This window comes from Salvelinus sp. IW2-2015, unplaced genomic scaffold (assembly GCF_002910315.2).
Source record: "Salvelinus sp. IW2-2015 unplaced genomic scaffold, ASM291031v2 Un_scaffold16416, whole genome shotgun sequence".
Lineage (NCBI taxonomy): Eukaryota > Metazoa > Chordata > Actinopteri > Salmoniformes > Salmonidae > Salvelinus > Salvelinus sp. IW2-2015.
In genome coordinates, this window is record NW_019957576.1 from 93,945 (window position 1) to 113,497 (window position 19,553).

Here is a 19,553-nt window from a genome sequence, read left to right on the forward strand (position 1 = left end):
GTCAGCCTTGCGAGGGTTAACTGTACATGTCTTACTCGTGTCGGCCACGGATAACAAGAGCTCACTGTCCTCGTGAGCGGTGTTAGCCCGCGTCGGCTGCACAGTGTTTTCCTCGAAGCGGGCGAAGAAAGTGTTTAGCTTGTCTGGGAGGAAGGTGTCGGTGTCCGCGACATGGCTGGTTTTCGCTTCATTATCTGTGATTGTCTGGAGTCTCTGACACATACGTCTCGTGTCTGAGCTGTTGAATTGACACTCCACTTTATGCAACATCCTCTATGCACTTCCTGATGAACTCAGTCACCAATTCAGTGTGTACGTCAATGCTAATCTCAGAGGCAACTCGGAAGATATCCCAGTCCGCATGATTAAAACAATCTTGAAGCATAGATGCCGATTGGTCAGACCAATGTTGAACAGTCCTTACCACAGGTACTTCCTGCTTAAGTTTCTGCCTATAGGAGGGGAAGAGCAGAATGGAGGCGTGATCTGGTTTGCTGAAGGGAGGGCCTTGTGGCCGTCCTGGAAGGGGGAGTAGCAATGGTCAATAGTTCTCGATGAGAGAGTAGCGCAGGAGATATGTTGACAAACCTTCTGTAGCGTTTTCCTCAGATTTGCTTTATTGAAATCCCCAACTACAATAAATACCTTAGGATATGCGGTTTCCAGTTTGCACAAAGTCCATTGTAGTTCCTTGAGAGCCATCATGGTGTCATCTTGAGGGGGAATATACACAGCTGTGACGATTACCGAAGATAATTATCTCGGGAGGTAATGCGGACAGCATTTGATGGTGAGCTATTCCAGATCGGGAGAACAAAAAGACTTGAGTTTCTGTACGTTACCACAATCACACCATGAGTTAATCATGAAACATACACCTCCGCCTTTCTTTTTCCCAGGGAGTTCTTTCTTCCTGTCCGTGCGATGTACGGAGAACCCTGCTGACTGTAATGGACAGGGACAGTATATCCAGAGAGAGCCATGATTCCTTGAAATAGAGCATGTTACAGTCCCTGAGGTCTTTCTGGAATGAGATCCTCTTCCTGAGCACGTCTACTTTATTGTTCAGGGACAGAACATTGGCGAGTAATATACTCCGAAGTGGTGGACGGTATGCACGCCTTCTGAGTCGGAATAAAAGCCCACTCCAAATTCCTGTTCTCTGTCGATGTCGTCTTGGAGCAGCCCCTGGTCTCAATGGAATTGCCTTGTGGGGTACGAACAAAGGATCAAATTCAGGAAAGTCACATTTTTGGTCGAAATGCTGGTGAGTGACCGCCGATCAAATATCCAAAAATGATTTTCGGCTGTAGGGAATAATGCAAGAAACGTTCTGTACGAATAATGTAAGGAATAAGACTAGGAGCTAGGAACAGGGTGGCGATGTTTGTCAGCGCCATCTTGTCTAAGAACTCATGGAACATCTCAAGTTCGATGGGAGTCCCAGCAAATAATAGCAATATACACTACATCAACAAAGGTATTTGGCTATTTCAGAATCTTCGGTTGCTGACAGGTGTATAAAATCGAGCACACAGCCATGCAATCTCCATAGACAAACATTGGCAGTAGAATGACCTTACTGAAGAGTTCAGTGACTTTCAACGTGGCACTGTCATAGGATGCCACCTTCCTAAGTCAAATTTCTGCCATGTTAGAGCGGCACTGGTCAACTGTAAGTGCTTATATTTTTTAAGTGGAATTGTCTAGGAGCAACAATGGCTCAGTCGCGAAATGGTAGACCACACAAGCTCACTGAACAGGAACGCGAGTGCTGAAGTGCGTAGCATGTAAAAATCGTCTGTTCTCGGTTGCAACACTCAATACTGAGTTCCAAACTGCCTCCGGAAGTAACATCAGCACAAGAACTGTTCGTCAGGAGCTTCATGAAATGAGTTTCCATGGCCGAGCAGCCGCACACAAGCCTAAGATCAACATGCACAATGCCAGGCGTCGGCTGGACTGGTGTAAAGTTGGACCATTGGACTCTGGAGCAGTGGAAATGCGTTCTCTGGAGTGATGAATCACACTTCACCATCCTGGCAGTCCAACTGACAAATTTGGATTTGGCGGATGCCAGGAGAATTCTACCTATGCTACCTGCAAAAAACACTAGATATAGGACAGATGATAGGATAGGATGAAAAATGGTCTGGGGCTGTTTTTCATGGTTCTGGCTAGGCCCCTTAGTTCAAGTGAAAGGAAATCTTAATGCTACAACATACAATGACATTCTAGACAATTCTGTGCTTCCAACTTTGTGACAACAGTTTTGTGAAGGCCTTTTCCTGTTTCAACATGACAATGCCCCCAATAGACTAAGCAAGGTCCATACAGAAATTGTTTGTTGAGATCGGTGTGGAAGAACTTGACTGGCCTGCACAGAGCCCTGACCTCAACCCAATCAAACACCTTTAAAATTAATTGGAATGGAGACTGAGAGCCAAGCCTAATCCCACAAAATCAGCGCCGGACCTTGCTATTGCTCTGGTGACTGAATGGAAGGAAGTCCCAGCAGCAATGTTACAACATCTAGTGGAAAGGAAAGCCTTCCATGAAGAGTGGAGGCTGTTATAGCAGGAACGGGGAAGCCAACTCCATATTAATGTCCATGATTTTGGAGTAAGATGTTCAACGAGCAGGTGTCCACATACATTTGATCATGTAGTGTATCATCTACAGCTGAAGTCGGAAGTTTACATACACTTAGGTTGTCATTAAATCTAGTTTTTCAACCACTCCACAAATTTCTTGTTAACAAACTATAGTTTTGGCAAGTCGGTTAGGACATCTACTTTGTGCATGACACAAGTCATTTTTATTATTTTACTTATAATTCAATGTGTCACAATTCCAGTGGGTCAGAAGTTCACATACACTAAGTTGACTGTGCCTTTAAACAGCTTGGTACATTTCCGTTAATGATGAAGCTTTAGAAGCTTTAGAAGCTAATTGACATCCTTTCAGTCAATTGGAGGTGTACCTGTGGATGTATTTCAAGGCCTACCTTCAAACGCAGTGCCTCTTTGCTTGACATCATGGGGGAAATCAAAAGAAAAATTATTGTAGACCTCCACAAGTCTGGTTCATCCTTGGGAGCAATTTCCAAATGCCTGAAGGCACCATGTTCATCTGTACAAACAATAGTCCTCAAATATAAAATATAAAAAAAACATCCGTCATACCGCTCAGGAAGTTCTGTCTCCTAGAGATGAACGTACTTTGGTGCGAAAAGTGCAAATCAATCCCAGAACAACAGCAAAGGACCTTGTGAAGATGCTGGAGGAAACAGGTGCAAAAGTATCTATATCCACAGTAAAACGAGTCCTATATCGACATAACCTGAAATGCCGCTCAGCAAAGAAGAAGCCACTGCTCCAAAACCACCATAAAAAAGCCAGACTACGGTTTGCAACTGCACATGTGGACAAAGATCGTACTTTTTGGAGAAATGTCCTCTGGTCTGATGAAACAAAAATAGAACTGTTTGGCCATAATGACCATCTTTATGTTTGGAGGAAAAAGGGGGAGGGTTGCAAGCCAAAGAACACCATCCCAACCGTGAAGCACGGGGGTGGCAGCATCATGTTGTGGGGTTGCTTTGCTGCAGGAGGTACTGATGCACTTCACAAAATAGATGGCATTATGAGGAGAACAAATATGTGGATATATTGAAGCAACATCAGTCAGGTAGTTAAACCTTGGTCACAAATGGGTCTTCCAAATGGGCAATGACTCCAAGCATACTTCCAAAGTTGTAGCAAAATGGCTTAAGGACAACAAGTCAAGGTATGAAGTGGCCATCACAAAGCCCTGACCTCAGCCTAGAAAAGTTGTGGGCAGAACTGAAAAGCGTGTGCGAGCAAGGAGGCCTACAAACCTGACTCAGTTACACCAGCTCTGTCAGGAGTAATGGGCCAAAATGTACCCAACTTATTGAGGGAAGCTTGTGGAAGGCTACCCGAAACGTTTGACCCAAGTTAAACAATTTAAAGGCAATGCTACCAAATACTAATTGAGTGTATGTAAACTTCTGACCAACTGGGAATGTGATGAAAGCTGAAATATATCATTCTCTCTACTATTATTCGGAAATGTCACATTCTTAAAGGAAAGTGTTGATCCTAACTGACCTAAGACAGGGAATGTTTACTAGGATTAAATGTAAGGAATTGTGAAAAACTGAGTTTAAATGTATTTGGCTAAGGTATATGTAAACTTCCAACTGCAACTGTATATAACGTTGATATAGTTTGATCTCGGATAGAAAGTTATTTTGCTCAGGGTTGTGAATGTGTTCATGTTCTAAGAGTCCCATATAATGATTGGCATAATTGGGTGCCATCATACTCCCCATAGTGGTTCCTTTTGTTTGTAGGAAAAAAAAAAACATAAAACAGTTATTTGTGAGTCCCAGCTCTGCTAAGTCTCTGATACGCGAGGAGCTAGGCTGAGAGTCTATAGGGCATTGTTCCAAAAAGAAGCTCAGGGCCTCTAGTCTACCTTGGTGGGGTATAGACATGTATAGGTTTTCAAAGTCAAAACAGGCCAGTAGTGTGTTTTCATTGATCTGGGGAATCTTCTTGAGTACATTAATCATGTCACCAAAGTCCCCAGTGAAGGAGGGTAAGGAGGAGACACATGGCTTGAGAAATGAGTCAACAAAAGTGGATCTTTTTTTGTCAGGCTTCCAATTCCGGCAATAATAGGGCGTTGTACTCATTCTTACGGATTTCTTCTCTGCCAAGATATACAGTAGCTTGAGCTTGTCATGAATAGAGGTATTTAACTGGGAAGTAAGGTCCAAAGGGATTTTCTGATACAAAACATTGTCAGACAATTGTCAATTCATCTCTGTCTCATAGTCCACCAGGTAGTCCACCAGGTTCTGTACCAATATTGCACTACCTTTATCGGAAGGCTTCACAATGACAGTAAAATATTTGTTCAAGTCGCTCAAAGCTTCTGTCTTTGGGCAAGTTACTCAACACCTTGTATTCACATTTTTTTACTTGGTCTTGAATATGTTTCCAGTGACGCATTCTTTCTCTGAGGCATAAAGGTGGATTTACCGCTGAAAATAGCAGACTTGCTACATATTCGTTGCATTGAGGGTAAGTTTATTTAGGATGCATTCTCATTTTCCATGTAATTTGTGTCAACATTATGGGAATTTCCAATAGACACAGTATCATTTGTAGCAAATCATTTCATCAGTCTTAGAGTTCTGAAAAACGGTTGAAAATCGACATACTGTAAACGTTAAAGTCATTACAATGTGTTGTTAGTACAAATGATACGCCTTTGCTGAGAGCAGATACAAGGTTCAGATAGGGACTTGCTGGATAGATTTATCACATTCAACTTTTCTGGCTCTGTGTCATGTGGGCCTACCTGCGTTCTCCATAGTAAGTGTTTGCGCTTCCCCCACCGCATCTTCTTCCGTGGTGAGGGTATGATGTTGGGCCTGTATTTCCCCTGCCAAGGCCTAAAAAATGCCTCTCACCCTGGCTGGGAAGGCTGGAGTTGAAATCGATGTCAAGGGCGGAGTAGGAGGAACCGTGTGTAATGGCGTACGGTCCAGCGCGCTCTCTACGCACACCTGCCCTGTGTGAACACCCCAGCAAGCCACTTTCTTAGTGATATTCCCAATGGGAATTATGTAGGCTTATGTGAGTATTGCACTCAGGACAACTTGATTCACAAATGGCAGGTTTTTATTCACCCAGAGACTTGCAAAGAGACACAAATTAAAGGCACAATATCCTGCAACACCACAAACCTCCTTTATTTGATCAAGTGTCCATGCGGATTGGGGTATGTGGGAAAGGGGTTCAGAACGCTTAAAAATCACAGAACACAGGAGTTGCATAAGGAATAATGATATCAAATGTCCCTTGCTTTGCACTTTTCCCAGGCAAAGCACAAATTGTCCTCTCTTCAATACCTGGGAATTGAACATGTGAAAATGTCACGCAATATTGACAATTTCCTCCTGAGACGAGAGTCCTTTTGGATACATTTCCTCAACAATAATGTTGAGGAATATCCACCTCTCCATGAGGTCTAAACGTGTAACTAGATATGTTCTGCTCCTCAGAGGCTGGCTGCATTTTCCCATGTTCCTTATATAATATACAAAATGATTGACACATTTGTCTCACCTGTTTTTAAACTATTGCACACCCATAAGGATAAACAAATCAAAATGCATGGATGTTTTTCCATATACAGTGTATTCGGAATGTATTCAGACGTTACAGCCTTATTCTAAAATTGATTAAATCGTTTTTTCCCCCTCATCAATCTACACACAATACCCCATAATGACGGAGCAAAAACAGGTTTTTATACATTTKAGCAAATTTATAAAAAACAAAAATTTGAAATATCAGATTTACATAAGTATTCAGACCCTTTACTCAGTACTTTGTTGAAGCACCTTCAGTGGTGACTACAGCCTCGAGTCTTCTTGGGTAGAATACAGCTTGGCACATCTGTATTTGGGGAGTGTCTCCCATTCTTCTCTGCCGATCCTCTCATGCTCTCTCAGGTTGGATGGGGAGCATCGCTGCACAGCTATTTTCAGGTCTGAGAGTTCTTTAGGTGTCTTTTGCCAAACTCCAAGCTGGCTGTCATGTGCCTTTTACTGAAGAGTGGCTTCCACTCTACCATAAAGGCCTGATTGGTGGAGTGCTGCAGAGTGGTTATCCTTCTGGAAGGTTCTCCCATCTTGACAGAGGAGCTCTGGAGCTCTGTCAGAGTGACCATCGGGTTCTTGGTCACCTCCCTGACCAAGGCCCTTCTACCCGATCTCTCAGTTTGACCGGGTGGCCAGCTCTAGGAAGAGTCTTGGTGGTTCCAAACTTCTTCCATTTAACAATGATGGAGGGCACTGTGTTCTTGGGGACCTTCAATGCTGCGAAGGATTGTTCCTCGACACTATCCTGTCTTGAAGCTCTACGGACAATTCCTTCGACCTCGTGGCTTGATTTTTGCTCTGACATGCACTGTCAACTGTGGGACCTTATATAGACAGGTGTGTGCCTTTCCAATGTCCAATCAATATAATTTACCACAGGTGGACTCCAATCAAGTTGTAGAAACATCTCAAGGATGATCAACGGAAACAGGATGCACCTGAGCTCAATTTCGAGTCTCATAACAAAGGGTCTGAATACTTATGTAAATAATGTATTTTGGTTTTTTATTTTTTATTTCATTTGCAAACATTTCTGAAAACCTGTTTTCACTTTGTCATTATGGAGTATTGTTTGTAGATTGATGAGTCAAATATGTAATTTAATTAAGGCTGTAACGTAACAAAATGTGGAAAACATGAAGGGTTCTGAATACTTTCCGAATGCACTGTATGTATACTGTGTAATATTTATATTTATTTATTAAATTGATCAGATGTAGCCTACATGCCTCTGAGATTATGTATGTATGTGCGTTTACAGTGGTATGACCTGACGAAGATCCAACTCAAATCGATACATTGTCTGTTTTGTGCCTCTGATTAAATCCTAATACAAAAAAATTCAATTAAACGCTGAGTCTCAAATAGCCGCCTGTGTCTTTTAATACCTGGGCAACAGCACACATTTCAGCAAATAAATGCCTGTTTCAAATAAACATGATTCATTTAGTTTAATTTGTTACATTAAATAATTTTGTAATGACTCCCCAGCAAGAAACTGCTAGCCATTAGCTGCTAACAGCAGAGAACTGCTAGCTAACAGGCAAGCACAAAAACAGTAAACAACTTCGGGAGTACAAACCCTTAGAAATCTCCCTGTTGTGTTCAGTGATTTAAGCAAATAAACGCCTGGGCTATTAATTGAAGTTTTGCGGTACCAGAGTTACGGACATTACTTTTTTACTATTTTCTGAGAGTGCTCATGTTTCACTGGTGCTCGCTTCGCAGTCACCCAAAAGCCTGAAGCAGTGGACTCTGGGAAAAGAGAAAAGCCCTCTGGCAAAGATGAGCGGATGGAGGAGAAAAAGGAAAAGAAAGAGACGACAACAGAGAAGGAGAGAAATAAAGGTTATAGCTTGCTAGCTGTGTAAAATGTAACGTTTTTTCCAGTGACCTGTAGTTTGTAGTTCATAGGGGATGAGGCGAAGTGAACAAATTCTGACTTCGATTTTTCGGACCCTTTCTGACTCTCACAGTTCCCCCCCAACCTGAGGCAGAGGGCCCTGGAGAGAGTGAGAGCCCCTCTGAGGGAGAAGGAAAGAAGGAGGAAGTGGTAAAGAAGGAGAAGGAGATTGAGGCAGAAGGTATCTGTCATGGTGTAGGATTTGTAAGACTGCATTAGTTAGTAGTTTTATAACTCATTGTGCTCCTTTGAAATAGACTGGATCAATTAGGTACACTAGTATTATGAATGAATGAATGAACAGACGGAGGGATGAACAAACTAATGAACAAACAAAATAACAAATCAATGAATGATGTGATCCTTTGGTGCTCACAGCCCCTCCAATGCCTGAAGTGGAGGGGACGGGTGGCACACAGGAGACCGGGAAAGCCTCTGAGAAAGAGGAGGGGAGGGAGGAGAACACAGGAAAAAAGACTGAAGGTATCTTCTGTGGATGAGCTGTACATGTATAGAGCTTAGTGTGTAGTACTAGTGAGTGTAAAGCTGTTGATCAGTCGGAGCTTGAAACTGGGAGCAGTCAGACAGCACTAATCAACTTGTAGAGAAATAGATCTCAAATCTCTCATTCTTCCTCTGTGGTGATCCAGAGGAAGTTCTCGAAACACCTGAGTGGGGAAGCTTGGGTCAGGAGACCTTAGAGCCCCCTGGGAGAGAAGAGGAGAAGAAGAAGTGGGAGGAGGAAGAGAGTGAAGAGGAGAGAGAGTATGCAAAAAAGAAAGGTAGAACTTATCCTAGTGTGTAGTGTACACACCCTATAGGCTAGGATCCGGTAGATTCCATCTCTCCCAAGTAGGGTGACCACATGTCCCGGATTGTCCGGTGCAATCCCACATTTTGGCCCTTAGTTCCACAACCAAACAATCACGCATTTTATCAACAAATTCAAACACCGCTAATTTAGAAAACAACTAGATTTGGCCCGTATTTCAGTCAGACATTCCAACCTGTCTCTTGCAGTCATGTTGCACTAAAGAAAAAATATTTATCATAAGGATGTGGTACTGGTGATGTTAAACACTTTTCCAATCGTTGCTGAGATCTGACATAGTCAAGACAAGGCATCAGGCTACATTCCAGCTAAACGTAGATAGGACAGTTGCCTAACTACTTTATTCATGCTTCTGACAGCGAGCTACAAAAGTAAGTAAATAGCCTTATTAGACTGAAAGATATAAGGTGACTTCGTCAAACTTATGAGGCTCTCCATGCTCATTGCTCATTCAACATATTTGCTGCTACTTCACTCAATCCCGTAATAAAAGTCTCCCTTCCCAACTGTTTTACATTCCCTGAGACCAACCATAAATGTTTCCTTGGCCAAATATTCCCAGATTTTCATAAAAACAGCCACACATGGTCTCTCGTTTCTGAAAAAGAGTAGGCTAATTAGCTAATTTGGTGCAGTAGGGATGTAGTGCTGCCGGATCCTGTGATTGTTTAGTAAAGTTAGATCAAAGCTGAATCAATGTCTTCGACGATCACATAATGATTCATTGGTATTATACATAACATAACCAGATATAATAGCATATTATAATGTTACTGTTGCACCAAAAACACCACCGTGGTCATTTCTGAATAGTCCCAAAAATATTCTCATGCTTTCAAAACTCAACAGCGCCGCCACTAAATCAAATGTATTTATAAAGCACTTTTTACATCAGCAGATGTCACAAAGTGCTTATACAGAAACCCAGCCTAAAACCCCAAACAGCAAGCAATACAGATGTAGAAGCACGGTGGCTAGGAAAAACTCCATAGAAAGGCAGGAACCTAGGAAGAAACCTAGAGGGGAACCAGGCTCTGAGGGGTGCCCTCTTCTGGCTGTGCCGAGGGGAGATTATAAGAGTACATGGCCATTAAGGCCAGATTGTTCTTCAAGATGTTCAAACGTTAAACGTTCATAGATGACCCGTGTAACGGATGTGAAATGGCTAGCTAGTTAGCGGGTACGCGCTAGTAGCGTTTCAATCAGTTACGTCACTTGCTCTGAAACCTAGAAGTAGTGTTGCCCCTTGCTCTGCAAGGGCCGCGGCTTTTGTGGAGCGATGGGTAACGACGCTTCGTGGGTGACTGTTGTTGATGTGTGCAGAGGGTCCCTGGTTCGCGCCCGTGTCGGGGCGAGGGGACGGTTTAAAGTTATACTGTTACACCAGCAGGGTCAAATAATAATCACAGTGGTTGTAGAGGGTGCAACAGGTCAGCACCTCAGGAGTAAATATCAGTTGCCTTTCATGCCTTTCAAGCGTTCATTGGTTGAGACAGCAGGTGCAGTAGAGAGAGAGAGAGAGAGAGAGAGAGAGAGAGAGAGAGAGAGAGAGGGTTTGAAAGCAGAAGGTCTGGGACAAGGTAGCACTAGGCAGAATTTTCTTGGATTGAAACTAAATACAGGAAGGTTATATAGTTTGTTAACACCATCTTCTCTAATTTGCTCACGAAAAAGTAATTGAAGAAGAGCTAAATGCATGTTCCCATGAAACTGAGATCAAATTATTGTCATGCAGATGCAGTTTTGACGTTTCACCGGTAAAACGTGAAGAATGCTGCCAACATTTTGTATTCATGTAGGCTACACTGTCCCACAACATAATTCTGTTGTCCTGCATTTGGTTATTTTAAATGTGGTCACCCTACTCCCAAGCCATATCCTTACTATAACTAGATGATGACCAACCCATAGAGATAAAACTAGCTGGTTTTGAACTGTACCCAAGCAAGATTGGCGACAAACTGTTCCATTCCCAGGACATTGGGGCTCTATAACATCAGCCTCTCTATAATTATATCTCTATGGAACAACTTCTCAATAATATGCAGCTGCAATAGGTAGCCCATAGGCTACATTGTTGCGCTCTAGCATGGGCTGTTTGCATATTGTGCTGGGTTGCAGATTCAAGTTGGATCCAGGAAACCCTTCTAAAACAATGATTCCTTCATCTCCTGAAGGGATTCTCAAGCTCTTGATCTCAGGAGGAGAGCCCCAGGCCAGACAGTTGTATGGGATCATATACGATGATTTCAAAGGTAAGACACAGAACAATAGTAGCTAGCAGTGGAGTGACTAGGGATGCGTACAGGAGACTGAAGCATCATCCGGCATGGAATCTTGTTTAGTGAGTGGACATCAGTGAAGAGTTAGTAGAGTAGATATTTAGAGGAGTAGATCGTGTTGAGTAGCATTGAAGAAGAACGTTATATATGGACATTTTCACTGTCTGAATGACCAGATCAGTGGCAAAAACCGTGAAAAGATTCCTTTTCTCTGCGTGTCTTTGTTGTCCACCTTTTCATTGTTTCTTCTGTCTGACTCCATCATCCCTCCTCATCATGTTGGTGTTGTTTGGCTCACAAGGTAAGCATCTACATGTCTCTGTCACTATCTTGTATTCACGGTCACTAATCTAGTCATTGCTAATCACTATTTATCACCATTCAAACAAAGCTCCCTGTTTAACACTTCTCCTAATATGTGACAGAAATATTGTTCATCCCTATTTTGAATGCCAATTAATATAGGCATATGGAACCTTCAAAATAAGAGCCTCTCCCTTGTTACAATAAAAAAAATTACAGCCTTCCATGAAGTCCCATCTTGACTTTTCCTGCATTTGTGGAACAATGCCCCATTCTCCCTCTCTCCCATCTGTGGTGTAATTGGGCATTTATATTGAGCTACTGAGTAACGTTTCTCACCTAACCCATCTTTTATCACTGAGAGAAGCATTTTATGTGAGTCTGTGCAAGTGTGTGTGCGTTTTATTTGACTTCTCAGTTCGCAGTTCTCCCCTCTCAAAACAGCCCCTAAATATTTCAGTGTCATCAACCAAACAATAATAAATTAATAATGTGATGGCTGATTAAACAGCTAAACGCCAACTTTTTAGTGTGCATTTAAATATGTATTTGCATAAACATGCCTGGTAAACGCCTCCTTAGAGGACAGCGATGCCTTGCAGCGCACACACACTGCAGCTGACTTCTGAAGCTTAATAAAACCTTAATTAGGTACAAACCTCAGCAAAGATAATCACAGGAAGGATCTCTCTCTCTTTCTACAACGATGAAAGCACTCATTATCGATTCATTGACTCAGAAGGCCTGACATTAAGATATTTGAAGCGTTCCTAAATTGTTAATATCCTAAACCTACTCTAACTGTTTATTAAAACTGTTGGGGGTACTCGAGGAGTGGAGTTGGGAAACACTGTCCTATGTCCCACTGTTAATAACACTAACTCTTCTCTCTCCCCTCCAATGTCACTACTGTACTCTAACCATCCCATAACCATTCTCAACTTATTCTTGAACTCTTCTCTCTCCTCTCAGACTGTGAGTGCTACGGCCACTCTAACCGCTGCAGCTACATAGACTACCTGAACATCGTAACGTGTGTCAGCTGCAAGCACAATACAAGAGGACAGAACTGCCAGCACTGCAGACTGGGCTACTTCAGAAATAACTCAGCTGAACTGGATGATGAGGGTGTCTGCATCGGTCAGTCCACAGTGTGTGTGTGTGTGTGTGTGTGTGTGTGTGTGTGTGTGTGTGTGTGGTGTGTGTGTGTGTGTGTGTGTGTGGTGTGTGTGTGTGTGTGTGTGTGTGTGTGTGTGTGTGTGTGTGGTGTGTGTGTGTGTGTGTGTGTGTGTGTGTGGTGTGGTGTGTGTGTGTGTGTGTGTGTGTGTGCATTACTGCAGAATAGTCATGAGGCATTGTGTGTTACACAAACAAAGTGTGTAATGTTGATTCACCAAGGCATCATTGATCAACAATACAGTTTAGAAAGATCAGCAATTCCATCTCCAACCAATGCTGCGTGGAAAAAAGAACGACAAAACAGATAAAGACAGTAAAAAAACACTGACTCACTGAGATAAGACTATTATTCCTCTGGAGTTGACTGTGGTGTTGATGTAGTCATCTGCAAGTGAGCGGTGGGAGGCTAGAGGGGGTAGGAGGGGGGGCAGGGACCAGGCCTTAGAGTCAGCACAAATGAGGCCCATTAGCTCACCTGCCAGGCTACTGGCACACTGAGACTGGCCCCGAATCAATACAGAGCAGAGAGAAAAGGAGAGAGAGCACACAGGGAGAGTGTGTGTGTGTGTGTGTCTTATGCACTCATGCAAGCACACACCCAAATGAAATAAATATATTTTCTAAACTTCTTCGAATCTCTCTCTCTTTCTCTCGTTCTCGTCTCCCCTCCCTCCTCTCTCAACAGAGTGTAACTGTAACCAGATGGGTTCTGTCCATGACCGGTGTAATGGGACAGGCTTCTGCCAGTGTAAAGATGGCACTACGGGGCCCAAGTGTGACGACTGTTTCCTGGGTACTACTGGAAACAAGGGTGTTACTGTGAGTATACAGCGGGAGAAGTCCTTGGAGTGTGTGTGGGGGGGGGGGGGGGAGGTTTTTTTGGGGTGCATCTGTGTAAATGCCCATGCGTGTTATGAAATGAGAAATGTTGTAGGGAATATGTCACAGACATAGTACCCTTTCTTTAGATGCAGAAACCTCTCTCCACACTCTGCCACTTGGTCTTTGAGTTAATCTTAGCATCCATATCTCCTTGCTTACCCATGGGACTGGGGCGTGTATCACATTAGTAGCATCACCTGTTCCTTTAATTGATGACCCTGTCACACCATAACCCAATTTCTGGGAGCCTCTTTCGCCATATCGTATACCATACAGCAGCATTTCCCAAACTCGTTCCTGAGGACTCCAAGGGGTGCACATTTTAGTTTTTGCCCTAGCACTACATAGCCAATTCAAATAATCAGCACATCGTCAAGAGTTTGGGTGATGCTGCCATACAGTCAGGGCAGTGCCACGTCTCAAACACATATAGTCCCACCTACCTCTTTTTCCCTACAGGCTAGAATCGGAAGGAATCCTTCTTTACTACATTTGGTTAGTTAGCCAAATGTGTCAGTAGGACATAGTGTATCCCATATTTAGATTAAAGTGAGAGAGTAAAAGGCTAGGTTTTTGGTCGCTTTAAGAAACATGGCATGGAAGCACCATTGGACCATATTTACTTTCTTCAGCAAGATCCAGAACAGAAAAGCTTAAGCATGCTTTTGTGTCATGCCCCACAAATCGTCACGTCTCTGTCACACATCCACGCACACACGCATGATGCATGCACACATGCTGTGACAAACACACATACACGCTCTCTTGTACACATACTACGTTTTTAAGTCAACTATCTTGTACAATATAAAAACTACCAGAGTGCATTTCACCACCCTGTTTATAGCTTTTTAATGATCGTATGTTATAAGGGCACGAGGCAAGACCCAAATGCGGACACAGGAGGCAGACGGTAGAGCTCCGATATTTATTAAACCAGGTCAGAGTCCAAACAGTACCAGACGATAGGCAGTCTTGAGGTCAGGCCAGGCAGGGGTCAGAAACCAGATCCGAGTCCAAAAACAGTACAAGGGGATAGATAGGCAGGCTGGTAGTCAGAACAGGCAGAGTGGTCAGGCAGGTCGAAACCAGGAGGACAATAAACAAACAGACTCGGAAAAATAGGAGCAAGGAAAAACGTTGGTTGACTTGGCAAACAAGATAAACTGGCACAGAGAGACAGGAAACACAGGGATATATACACCGGGGATAATAAGCAACACCTCGAGGGGGTGGAGACAATCAGAAGGACAGGTGACCAGATCAGGTTGTGACAGTATTCATTCAACCTATGATGTATAGGCAAATAAGAGTCTATATATGAGTCTTCTCAATCAATCAATGACAGTTTATTGGTCGCGTACACAGATTTGCAGATGTTATCGCAGGTGTAGCAACATGCTTGTATATCGAGCTCCAACAGTGCAGTAATATATATAAATAAATAATTGTGTGTACCGCAGTAGTTATATAGGATGAGCCATGACTAGAATACAGTATATACAGTTGAAGATGAACTTGGTACCGTCAGGCATTTGGAAATTGCTTTTCTGAGGTCTTGGCTGATTTCTTTTGATTTTCCCATGATGTCAAGCAAAGAGGCACTGAGTTTGAAGGTAGGCCTTGAAATACATCCACAGGTACACCTCCAATTGACTCAAATTATGTCAATTAGCCTATCAGAAGCTTCTAAAGCCATTTTCCAAGCTGTTTAAAGGCACAGTCAACTTAGTGTATGTGAACTTCTGACCCACTGGATTTGTGATACAGTGAAATATAAGTGAAATAATCTGTCTGTAAACAATTGTTGGAAAAATTACTTGTGTCATGTCATGCACAATGTAACCGACTTGCCAAAACTATAGTTTGTTAACAAGAAATTTGTGGAGTGGTTGAAAAATTAGCTTTAATGACTCCAACCTAAGTGTATGTAAACTTCCGACTTCAATTGTACATATAAAGTGGGTAAAACAGTACGTAAACATTATTAGTGACCAGTGTTCAATGACTATGAACATTGTGTAGTATAGTGGATTAATATTTATCCTATAGCTAAGCATATATTATACACTGCTCAAAAAAATAAAGGGAACACTTAAACAACACAATGTAACTCCAAGTCAATCACACTTCTGTGAAATCAAACTGTCCACTTAGGAAGCAACACTGATTGACAATAAATGTCACATGCTGTTGTGCAAATGGAATAGACAAAAGGTGGAAATTATAGGCAATTAGCAAGACACCCCCAAAAAATGAGTGATTCTGCAGGTGGTGACCACAGACGGTGTGACCTAAAGACCACTTCTCGTTCCTATGCTTCCTGCTGATGTTTTGGTCACTTTTTGAATGCCTGGCGGTGCTCGTCAATCCTAGTGGTAGATGAGACGGAGTCCTACACCCACACAAGTGGCTCAGGTTATGCAAGTTCAATCAGGAATTGGCACATCAAATGCGAAGCTGTTGCAAAAGGTTTGCTGTGTCCTGTCAGCGGTATGTGGTCCAGAGCATGAAAGCGCTACCAGAGACAGGCCATAACATCAGGAGACGTGGAGGAGGCCGTAGGAGGGCAAAACAACCCCGCAGGCAGGACGCTACCTCCGCCTTTGTGCAAGGAGGTGCACTGCCAGAGCCCTGCAAATACCTCCAGCAGGCCACAAATGGCATGTTCTGCTCAAAAAGGTCAGAAACAGACTCCAGTGAGGGTGGTATGAGGGCCCGACGTCCACAGTGGGGGTTGTGCTTACAGCCAACACTGTGCAGGACGTGTTGGCATTTGCCAGAGAACAACACAAGATTGGCAAATTCGCCACTGGCGCCCTGTGCTCTTCACAGATGAAAGCAGGTCACACTGAGCACATGAGCACATGTGACAGACGTGACAGAGTCTGGAGACGCCGTGGAAAAAAAGGAAACGTTCCTGCACCTGCAACTCCTCCAGGCATGACCGGTTTGGCGATGGTAGTCATGGTGTGGGGGTGGCATTTCTTTGTGGGGCCGCACACCCCATGTGCTCGCCAGAGGTAAGCCTGAACTGCCAATTAGGTACGAGATGAGATCCCCAGACGCCCTTGTTGAGACCAATGCGACACAACTGCACATTGTTGCCTCTGGGTCATTTTGCAAGGCTCTGGCCGAGTGCACCTCCTTGCACACAAGGGGAGTGTAGCGTGTCCTCGCTCGCGGGTTGTTCCCTCCCGCCTCCTCCACGTCTGCCTATGTACTGGCCTGTCTCGCTGGTAGCGCCTCCATGCTCTGGACACTACGCTGACAGACACAGCAGAACCTTTTTGCCACAGCTCGCATTGATGTGCCATCCTGGATGAACTGCACTAACCTGAGCCACTTGTGTGGGTTGTAGACTCCGTCTCATGCTACCACTAGAGTAGAGAGCACCGCCGAGCATTCAAAAGTGACCAAAAACATCAGCCAGGAAGCATAGGAACTGAAGAAGTGGTCTGTGGTCACCACCTGCAGAATCACTCATTTTTTGGGGTGTCTTGCTAATTGCCTATAATTTCCACCTTTTGTCTATTCCATTTGCACAAACAGCATGTGACATTTATTGTCAATCAGTGTTGCTTCCTAAGTGGACAGTTTGAATTTCACAGAAGTGTGATGACTTGGAGTTACATTGTGTTGTTTAAGTGTTCCCTTTATTTTTTTGAGCAGTGTATAATAATATGCTAGCTAAGGATAAATATTAATCCACTATACATCACACAATGTTCATAGTCATTTGAACACTGGTCACTAATAATGTGTACGTACTGTTTTACCCACTTTATATGTACAATTGAAGTCGGAAAGTTTACATAACACTTAGGTTGGAGTCATTAAAGCTAATTTTTCAACCACTCCACAAATTTCTTGTTAACAAACTATATTTTGGCAAGTCGGTACATTGTGCATGACATGACACAAGTAATTTTCAACAATTGTTTACAGACAGATTATTTTCACTTATATTTCACTGTATCACAAATCCAGTGGGTCAGAAGTTCACATACACTAAGTTGACTGTGCGCTTAAACAGCTTGGAAAATGGCTTTAGAAGCTTCTGATAGGCTAATTGACATAATTTGAGTCAATTGGAGGTGTACCTGTGGATGTATTTCAAGGCCTACCTTCAAACTCAGTGCCTCTTTGCTGACATCATGGGAAAATCAAAAGAAATCAGCCAAGACCTCAGAAAGCAATTTCCAAATGCCTGACGGTACCAAGTTCATCTTCAACTGTATATACTGTATTCTAGCATGGCTCATCCTATATAAACTACTGCGGTACACAAATTATTTATTTGATATATATACTGCACTTGTTGTAGCCGATATACAAGCAGTTGCTACACCTGCGATAACATCTGCAAATCTGTGTACGCGACCAATAAACTGCATGATGATTGAGAAGACTCATATATAGACTCTTATTGCCTATACATCATAGGTTGAATGAATACTGTCACAACCTGAATCGGTCACCTGTCCTTCTAGTTGTCTGCCACCCCCTCGAGGTGTTGCTTTATTATCCCCGTGTATATATCCGCTGTGTTTCCTGGTCTCTCTGTCCAGTTTATCTTGTTCGCCAAGTCAACCACGTTTTTCCTTGCTCCTATTTTTCCGAGTCTGTTTGTTTATGTCCTCCTGGCGTTTCGACCTGCCTGACCACTCTGCCTGGTTCTGACTACCAAGCCTGCCTATCTATCCCTTGTACTGTTTTTGGACTCGCATCTGGTTTCTGACCCTGCCTGGCCTGACCTCAAGACTGCCTATCGTCTGGTACTGTTTGGACCTCTGACCTGGTTTAATTAAATATCGGAGCTCTACCGTCTGCCTCCTGTGTCCGCATTTGGGTCTTGCCTCGTGCCCTTATAACATACGATCATTAAAAAGCTATAAACAGGGTGGTGAAATGCACTCTGGTAGTTTTTATATTGTACAAGATAGTTGACTTAAAAACGTAGTATGTGTACAAGAGAGCGTTATGTGTTTTGTCACAGCATGTGTGCATGCACATGCGTGTGTGCGTGGATGTGTGACAGAGTACGTGACGATTTTGGGGGCATGACACAAAAGCATTGCTTAAGCTTTTCTGTTCTGGATCTTGCTGAAGAAATAAATATGTCCAAGTGGTGCTTTCCATGCATGTTTCTTAAAGCGACCAAAAACCTAGCCTTTACTCTCTCACTTTAATCTAAAATGGGTACACTATGTCCTACTGACACATTTGGCTAACTAAACCAAATGTAGTAAAGTAAGGATCCGTCCGATTCTGCCGTAGGGAAAAAGAGGTAGGTGGACTAGATTGTGTTGAGACTGGCACTGCCCTGACTGTATGGCAGGCATCACCCAAACTCTTGACGATGTGCTGATATTTTGAATTGGCTATGTAGTGCTAGGGCAAAAATAAATGTGCACCCCCTTGATCCTCAGGAAGCGAGTTTGTTGGAAATGCTGCTGCTATGGTATACGATAGGGGAAAGAGGCTCCCAGAAATTGGTTATGGTGTGACCAGGGTCATCAATTAAAGGAACAGTGATGCTACTAATGTGATACACGCCCCCAAGTCCCATGGGTAAGCAAGAAGATATGGATGCTAAGATTAACTCAAAGACAGTGGCAGAGTGGTGGAGAGGAGGTCTTGCCATCTAAAGAAAGGGTACTAGTCTGATGACATATTCCTACAACATTTCTCATTTCATACACGATGGCATTCAGAGCACCCCAGAATCGCCCAGCACAGCCTGTCATCTTTACTCTCCACAGTACACTCCACAGGCCACACAGATATGGGAAGGTACCTGCCCTCTGGGGCACCCCCCCCCCACACACACTGCCAAGGACTTCTCCCCGCTGTATATCACAGTAACACCCTGTTTTCCAGAGTACCCAGCGGAAACAGTCGTCACACTTGGCCCCGCAGTGCCATCTTTACACTGGCAGAAGCCTGTCCCATACACCGGTTCATGAC

The 19,553-nt window shown here is 43.3% G+C and overlaps 1 protein-coding gene across 1 annotated transcript in view; it reads left to right on the plus strand.

Annotated features, from left to right (window-relative positions):
• Positions 1-19,553, plus strand: part of LOC112080660 (netrin-G2-like) — a 90,840-nt gene that overhangs the window by 49,541 nt on the left and 21,746 nt on the right. Inside the window, exons 5-6 of the mRNA XM_070442655.1 lie at positions 12,495-12,662; positions 13,387-13,520. Of these exons, the coding sequence (XP_070298756.1) occupies positions 12,495-12,662; positions 13,387-13,520 (302 nt within the window). The remainder of the gene's footprint in view (positions 1-12,494; positions 12,663-13,386; positions 13,521-19,553) is intronic.